Consider the following 8593-nt stretch of genomic DNA (forward strand, 5'->3'; position numbering starts at 1 on the left):
AAGGAAGGAAGGAAGGAAGGAAGGAAGGAAGGAAGGAAGGAAGGAAGGGAGGGAGGGAGGGAGGGAGAGAGAGAGAGAGAGAGAAAGAAAGAAAGAAAGAAAGAAAGAAAGAAAGAAAGAAAGAAAGAGGGAAAGAAAGAAAGAAAGAAAGAAAGAAAGAAAGAAAGAAAGAAAGAAAGGAAAAGAAAGAAAGAAAGAAAGAAAGAAAGAAATATACGTATATATTCACAATATATACGTATATCAAATTATCAAACTGTACACCTAAAATATATAAAATTTTTATTTGTCAATTAGACCTCAATAAAGCTGGACACAAATTCTGAAGGGTGAGAAAAGCAGAGAGTAGCCATGCTGTAAAGTAGTGATTTCAATAAACATGGTGAATAAATGTAATATGGGTTAGAAACAATTCAAATCTCGGTTCCCAGACTGACAGTGTGCTTTTGTTTACCCCCCAGTGGCCTGCAATTAGCTGGAGGTATAGACATTAGTCACAATTTCAAGTAACAGAAAGTGCTCTGGATCAGCACCAGTCAAATTCAGGCTCAAGTGACAATTATAAATCATCACATTAATTCCATGCCAAAAATGAAAATCAGGGGCGCCTGGGTGGCACAGCGGTTAAGCGTCTGCCTTCGGCTCAGGGCGTGATCCTGGAGTTATGGGATCGAGCCCCACATCAGGCTCCTCTGCTATAAGCCTGCTTCTTCCTCTCCCACTCCCCCTGCTTGTGTTCCCTCTCTCGCTGGCTGTCTCTCTCTCTGTCAAATAAATAAATAAAATCTTTAAAAAAAAAAAATGAAAATCAAACGTCATGGGTGGGAGAGGGCAGTTTACCACTGGTCAAGTCCCACAGATGCTGTGTGTGGCCCACACAGGAAGGTTTGATAACTGGTTTACCTAGCTGGGAAGAGAGAAAAGGAGAAGCTATCCAAATGAATGTGAATCTTCTTTTCCATGGTACCTTTCCCTAATCCCCCCTAGACTGTAGAGTATTGTTGTGTTATGTAAATTAACCCACTGCTTCTTTAAAAGCTGAAACTCTACATCAAACTCTTTTTAAGAGATTTTATTTATTTATTTATTTATTTATTTGAGAGAGAGAGAGAGAGAGAGAGAGACAGAGCACCAGTGGGAGGGGGGCAGGGGGCAGGCAGAGGGAGAGGCAGGCAGGGAATCCAACTCGGGGCTTGATCCCAGGACCCCAGGATCATGACCTGAGCGGAAGGCAGACTCTTAACCGACTGAGCCACCGAGGTGCCTCAGCATCAAACTCTTTCTTCAGCAAATAGTTTAAAAATGAATGAAGATGGCACCCAGAGGGGCGTCTGGCTGGCTCAGTCGGTAGAGCATGCAACTCTTAATCTCAGGGTCGTGAGTTCAAGCCTCACACTGGGCGTGAGGCCTACTTAAAATAAAAAAATAAAAAATAATTTAAAAAAGAGGCCACCCAGTAAGGAAAGCATATTCACAGTGGTTCTAGGAACTGTAGCTCCAGAAGTTACCATTTGCAAGCGTCAATGGACAATACGTGGTTTTAGGATGCAGACTGAACCATAAGTCAAGCTTCAGGAAGAGTGATTTTTGGTTACTATGGTAACTTACTGGCAATAAATCAACTTTTTGCAGTTATCACAGAACCAGCAAACAGAAGAGAAGAAAAAAAAGAAAAGACATGATTAAACAGAGCCCTTGGAGCTCCTGGCTGGCTCAGTCGCTGGAGCCTGCAACTCTTGATCTCAGGGGAGGGAGCTCAAGCCCCACACTGGGTGTAGCGATTACTTAAAAATAAAATCTCAAAAATTAAAAAAAGGAAAGAGTACATATAGAGAACGGGAAAGCAAATGTGGCAACTCTTGGTAGATGAACCAATACCCAGAAACCGGCTACCTCCACATTTCTTATACATGAGAAAAATAATTCCCTGAATTAGTTAGATAGTTCGCATTTTGCAGCTGCAAATGTTCTTAATGGATTATTCAGCCAACTCCAATTCACCTTCTTCAAGTACAGAATCACACTATAAAACTGACACTCTGAGAGAAATGGACTTAACAGTTCTAGTAACTTACAAAACGCACTTAACTACATGGTGATAAAGTATAGTAACTCCTGAAGTGCAAACATCAAAACGAGATTTGTGGTAAGCGCTTTGTAAAATACAAAGTGCTATACAAATATGAGTAGTTTTTAAAACTGTGTTTATGCTTTTTTTCCTACTTTTAGGCTGTGTTTAAGATGTTGGCCAGAAAAGTTAACACTGCAGAAACACTATTTTGTTTCACACAGAACTCTTTAAATTCATTGTTTGCTATTAAGGAAATCCCTCTGCATCAGTATTTAAGTCTTTCTCTGTGCAACTACACAGGAGGTAGCAAATTGTTACACTGTCTATAATTCAGAAGCTTAGAAAGGCCAGTACCTATTTCTGGCTCCTTTTAGGAGGCATAGTTATAATAAAATACATTGCTTAATGCTCCAGATATCGTGCGAACTGGCTTACATACTTTGTGTAACTCTCACAAAATTCAGTGCGTTTGATACATTTATTATTTCATCATCTGTAAAATGAGGAAAATAACTACACTTATCTCATAGGGCTGTTCTAAGGATTAAAAGAGACTATACATAGGGGCGCCTAGGTGGCTCAGTCGTTAAGCGTCTGCCTTTGGCTCAGGGCCTAATCCCAGGGTCCTGTGATCGAGCGCCGCATCCAGCTCCTCAGCTGGGAGCCTGCTTCTTCCTCTCCCACTCCCCATGCTTGTGTTCTCTCTCGCGCGGGCTGTCTCGCTCTGTCAAATAAATAAATAAAATCTTTTAAAAAAAGAGAGAGACTAAACAAAAAACACTTAGCACAGTAGCTGGCAAAAAGTAAATGCTAAATATACATTTACCATTTATTGGTATGGTAGCCTTATTTTACTGGTAAACAGACACAGAGAAAAGCAATTTTCTGCCTTTTTCTATCTTTTTTTAAATACCTCCCGTTCAGGAGGGGGAAAGAGGAAATCCCCATGACAGTGGCTGAGCTTCAAAGCCAGGAGACCCCTGTTTTTATCTGAAGCTCGACTGTCCTCACCCCCTTCCTACAAACGCCTGGCTAAGCGAGGTGCTCAATGAGTACTTGCTGAATTAACGAAAGACTAGGTTTCTAGCCTGGGTTAGCTAGATCTTTCTGGGTTGGATAGAACTTTCACGTCTCTGGCTGGTGCCCCATCTGCAGACCCGGAAGAGGACGTTCAGGTCCTGTTCGGGGAAACGACTTCGTCGTCCCTTCTCAAAAGCAAGTCACCGAGGGCCGTCACCGCGGAACCACTGTGACTTCAAAGGTCCCAACCTACACTCACCACTCTCTGCAATGGAGTCTGCCCGCCCTGGTTCAGGCCATCGCCACATTTCCACCGCCCCCGCCTCCTTCCGGGAAGGCCCTGGCGCTCCGCACTTCCTCGCGAACTACACCTCCCACAATCCCAATCGGCCGGACCACCCCCCCCCCCGGAGGTGGGAGCGGAGGCGGGGCGCATCGCCCGGGGCGGGGCGGAGCCTTCTGAATTGTGCTGCCTGTGTGCCCCAGGGTAGAGTTCGTTTTAGGAGAGATTCCTGGGTTCCCTGTTAAAGTAGGACCTCTGTCCCGATTAGGTCCGATTCTGTCCTCCGTCCCCACTGTGGTCCCCTCAGGGTAAGACGACAGATGGTCCAGTCCAGCGGAGACACTCCCCCCGGGCCGCTGCGAGACCGGCAGAGCGAAGGGCAGATCGCGCACGCATGCGCGGAGGCGCAGCATGGGGGCGGGAGCCGCTAAGCCCCTTCCCCAAGGCTGTGAAGGTGAGTAGGGGGCGGGGCGGGTGTGTCGCGTGTCAGGACTGACCACTGCCCCGCATTGGCCCACCTTCGGCTCAGCCACCACCGTCCCAACTCTAAAAGCCGTTGACCCCAACTGTCCAGAAAATAGGGGTCCCCAGGAGCTCAATTTTAGCGTTTGTACATCAAAATCCCACTCCCAATTAAACCACTTCTGGCATTTCATTGCCATTATCTAGGTATGAGTTGTTCTCTTCTACTAGACCATGCGTTTTAAAAAATAACAGCAAACGTGTCGGGAGGGCCCACCTTTCATCTTGGTTTTCTAGCATGTGGCAAGCAGCTCCTTCTTGGTAAAGTAGGGAGCTTAAAGTCCGTTGGACACTTGCTTCTGTTCAATTTAGTGTCAGACTGGGTACATACTTGTTCGTGTCCTCTGGTTCGTGCATTTTAAGTCTCATGAGAAGACTCCTTGAGCTGATGAAGACAGTATTACACTGAAGATGCAGTGGAGGTGATGAAGTTTATAATCTGCGAGGGGTACAGAGAATTAAGCAAGCACCTTATTGTGCCCTAACCCTAACCATTTTTCTTACACCTTGCTGTGTGACCGGGTTAAGTTGCTTAACCCTCTGGGCCGACATTTTCTCATAAAATGAGAAGATTGGATTAGCTCTCTAAGAACCTGTCAGCTCTGGAAATTCTGTGGTTGCTTAGTGAGGAGTAGAATCCAGATTATATCACCATATGTTAATACGAAACACGATCAATTTCCATTTCTCTGCTAACATAAGAGAACTATAGCTATAAGCATTTGACAGCAGCATTACAAAGAACTGCCCCTTATTGTACCTGTAATTTCCTTATTGCTGAAAATATGAGACTTGCAGATAATACAAATTTCTTCACTGTATATTTGTTGTCTGTTTATAGACCATCACTAGGAAGATCTCTGGGTATAATTATGAACACGATGTATGGGACAATGGCTCAAATCTTAAGATCTCATCTGATAACTGTTTCGATCATATCTAATAGAATGAAAATGCTCCCATATCTTCGTGTCATTAGAAATAGAATGATGTCAACTCATAAATTCAAAAAGAAGATGAGAGAATATTATAGGCTGCTAAATCTGGATGAAGGATGCTCTGCGGATGATGTCAGGGAATCTTTTCGTAAGCTTGCCAAGCAATACCACCCAGATGGGGGCTCTAGTACTGCGGATTCTGCAACATTCGTAAGGATCGAAGAAGCTTATAGGAAGGTGCTTTCCCACGTGCTAGAACAAACAAATGCCTGACAGAATAAAGTTGAAGAAGCAGAGGAAGAAGAAGACAAAGTCAAATATAAAACACCCCAACACCGGCATTATTTAAGTTTTGAAGGTATTGGTTTTGGAACTCCAAGTCAACGAGAGAAACAGTATAGGCAGTTTAGAGCAGACCGTGCAACCGAGCAGGCGATGGAATATCAGAAGCAGAAGCTGCACAGCCAGTATTTTGCCGGTAGTTTAATTGTTAAAGATGTAAGACAGAGTAAAGAACAAAAGATAACTCAGGCTATAGAGCGTTTGGTGGAGGATCTCATTCAGGAATCAATGGCCAAAGGAGACTTTGACAATCTCAGTGGGAAGGGAAAACCTCTAAAAAAATTTTCTGGCTGTTCATATATTGATCCCATGACTCACAACCTGAACAGAATATTGATAGATAACGGATACCAACCAGAATGGATCCTAATGCAAAAAGAAATAAAGGAAACCATTGATCAACTAAGAGAGGCGATTTTAGTGTCAAGGAAAAAACTTGGGAATCCAATGACACCAAGTGAACAGAAACAGTGGAACCAAGTTTGTGAGCAGTTTCAAGAAAACATCAGAAAACTCAACAAGCGAATTAATGATTTTAATTTAATCGTTCCCCTCCTGACCAGGCAAAAAGTCCATTTTGATGCGCAGAAAGAAATTGCCAGAGCCCAGGAAGTATATGAGACCCTTATAAAAACAGAAGCAGTGACCGATAAAAACCCAAACAACACTGATCAGGGAGAAGGGGAGAAAATACCTGAAGTCAAGACAGGTTTTTTTAACTGGATGAATATGTGGAAATTTATTAAAATATGACCACTTAAATATTCACAGTACTGCCCCACACCATTTTCAGTTGTGCCGACATCACACACAGAGGCTGAGATTTATTGCTGTGCTGAGTGAGAAATGGAATATCAGTTGAGAGGTGAGAACTGCGAGTCTTTGTACTTTTCACCAAACGAATCCCATCTCCAGTGATGTGTGAGTGAGAAAGCTGTCAGAAACTGAGCCTGAGAAACGTTCAACCAGCTTTGCTCTGAGGATGTTGCAAGAAAAGGAGAGAACTTCTCGGAAAACAATTGAACCCATTCTGGAGTTTAAATGTCAGTTATGGGTGAAATGAGTTAGGACAAGGACTCAGACTGGGAATCATGTAAAAGGGATCCCAAAAAGTCTTAGTGCAGTTTTCAGCTCTAATAAAAACAGTTGCTGTTGCCATCTTCAAACAGTTACTGAAACAAACAACAAACCTTAAAAAGTATTACAAAAATTACAAAACTAAGGAAGTATGGACTGTAGGCAAGCAAACCTTCAAATGATGAATGTTTTTTGCAAGCTTGCTGCGTTTATATCCCTAGGGTTATTGAAGCTTACAACTGTTCTAAGACTTTTGGGACACTGTGGGTGGAAATGTTACGATCAGGAAATTAGCCCATGGAGTTACTGCACTCTTCCTTTTTTATAAAGACCTCTGTGGTACTGAATAATAATAATAATAATAATAATAATAATAATAATAAACCACAAAATACCTGAGTTGTACTTTTTCCTGCCTAACTTCATTATCTTGGCTGTAGAAATCCATCAGCCAAGCTAGTTGATATAGCTGTTCTAGAAATAGACTCCCATGGCCACTGTTAAAGAGTTTGGGTGTATTTTCTACCCTTTGGGGGGTAAAAAAAAAAAAAAATCCTTGGGCTAAGTGGGAACTTAAGGTCTCACTTCTGGCTTCATTTCTAAGTCTACCTGAAGGTTCTCTGTGTCATGTTTCGGATTCCCCAGGAGCTTTTTCCATATGAAAATCTCAGTGTAGAGGGGTGCCTGGGTGGCTCAGTCGTTAGTCATTTTCCTTCAGCTCAGGGCTCAGAGTCCTGGGATCGAGCCCCATATCGAGCTCCTCTGCTGGGAGCCTGCTTCTTCCTCTCCCACTCCCCCTGCTTGTGTTCCCTCTCTCGCTGGCTGTCTCTCTCTCTGTCAAATAAATAAATAAAATTAAAAAAAGAAAAAGAAAAAAAAATCTCAGTGTAGGGATCTGATTTCCGGTCTGAAGAACCTTTTCATAAACAAAAAGGTGTCTGAATTTTGCACCAGTTTGCACTTTTGGCAAATGACAAGAGATTGACATTCATGAGATTGTTGCGTTCCATCCACTTTCAGAAAGTCTGACTTTTTTAGGTTTGCGTAATTGCGTAAGCCGCAGAATTGGGCAACTAGAAGAATACAGAGAGTGGTCAAATGGAGCAGATCTGTTTCCTTATTTAACTCAGAGTGCTGGCTTGTGGATGTGGTTCAGAAGGGGCACTTGCCACTCTGATTTTGAAAGAACACGTTATTTTGTAAAGTGCGTGATGGCTAAATAAAACTACATCTTCAAAGGAAATGTTAGGACTTGCTGCTTAGATGATGGGGTAATTAACTGGTATAAGATGTGATTATTTCACTGAATGAGTTATGTGGCTTCTGCAATGATGGCATTACTCTAAACAAAATTGTGAACAGTAGGAAATATAGCTACATAATAAGAACTATAGTTATTAAACATTTTAGAAGGCTGTGATTCTGTGAATCTTGTTAAGCATGGGAATTAGATGTATGACACCTGGTTGCATTGCAGGAACATAATACAAAGGAAGGCATCTTCAGTACTGGATAACGCAAAGGTTACCAGACAGCACTAGTAAATTCCTAATTTCAGCACAACACACTTTATGTTTGTAAATGTTGTCTGTATTAATAAGGTTAATAAAGTTCATTTTCATGATTATCCAATGGTCCCTTGTTATATAAACAACTACTAAGAATAATAACCGTATTTTTGGCTGATGTCCTGAATAAATTTTTTTTAGCTTTTTGATTGATGATATAAAAACTGTGAACAGAGATTATTCTTGTGAAGAAGGCAAATTCGCTTATGGAAAAACCGATTCACTAATTTAAGGAACTAAATTTCAGGCCAGAGAAAAGATTTTGGCCGGTTTGTCAGCGTTTGTTGAATTGTGATCCGACGCTTCTCTCTCCTCTGAGGCAGCCTTGACCTTTTCCTGTTAGCGTTTCACCTTGCAACTTTGCCACCTTTTCAGATGTGGTAGTACCGTCCAAACTCATTAATTGGCATGGATCAAGCTCTGCCTGATTCCCAGCCTTGCATTTCAGGCCTCCTTTCTTCAGACTCTGGTACCAGGACCCTGGCCGGGCACCCTGAGGATAGAGCCTCAGATCCCAGTGACTTCGGGCTCCCGGCCACATGAAATGTTTTTTGCCCTCGTTCTGTGTACCTGAGGCTGGCTTGGTACCTCAAGGCTCTAGTTTTCTGTTCCTTGATAGAACAGATAGAATTGCAGTACTACTCCCTTTCAAGAGCTCTGCTCTTGGGGGTGGGGGGCCTCCCAGAGATGGGAGTCCCCTGTGACCTTGTCTGTATGATGGGGGCCTGCTACTTCCTGACTTACTTCCTTGCTGCCAACTGCCTGGGACCGC

At 42.8% G+C, this 8593-nt stretch overlaps 1 protein-coding gene and 1 long non-coding RNA gene across 2 annotated transcripts; one reads left to right on the plus strand and one right to left on the minus strand.

The window, feature by feature from the left end:
• Positions 1-2535: 2535 nt before the first annotated feature.
• Positions 2536-3478, minus strand: LOC121100460. The gene is made up of 2 exons (XR_005832249.1): positions 3351-3478; positions 2536-2795 (listed from the first exon to the last, which is right to left on the minus strand). It is a non-coding gene; the product is annotated as an uncharacterized LOC121100460 (long non-coding RNA).
• Positions 3479-3518: 40 nt separating this feature from the next.
• Positions 3519-7880, plus strand: DNAJC28 (DnaJ heat shock protein family (Hsp40) member C28). The gene is given in 2 exon segments (XM_008701832.2): positions 3519-3828; positions 4738-7880. A coding segment is annotated over 1 exon segment (1161 nt). The 5' UTR covers positions 3519-3828; positions 4738-4768; the 3' UTR covers positions 5930-7880.
• Positions 7881-8593: the final 713 nt, after the last annotated feature.

Source organism: Ursus maritimus, unplaced genomic scaffold (assembly GCF_017311325.1).
Source record: "Ursus maritimus isolate PB19 unplaced genomic scaffold, ASM1731132v1 scaffold_4, whole genome shotgun sequence".
Classification (NCBI taxonomy): Eukaryota; Metazoa; Chordata; class Mammalia; order Carnivora; family Ursidae; genus Ursus; species Ursus maritimus.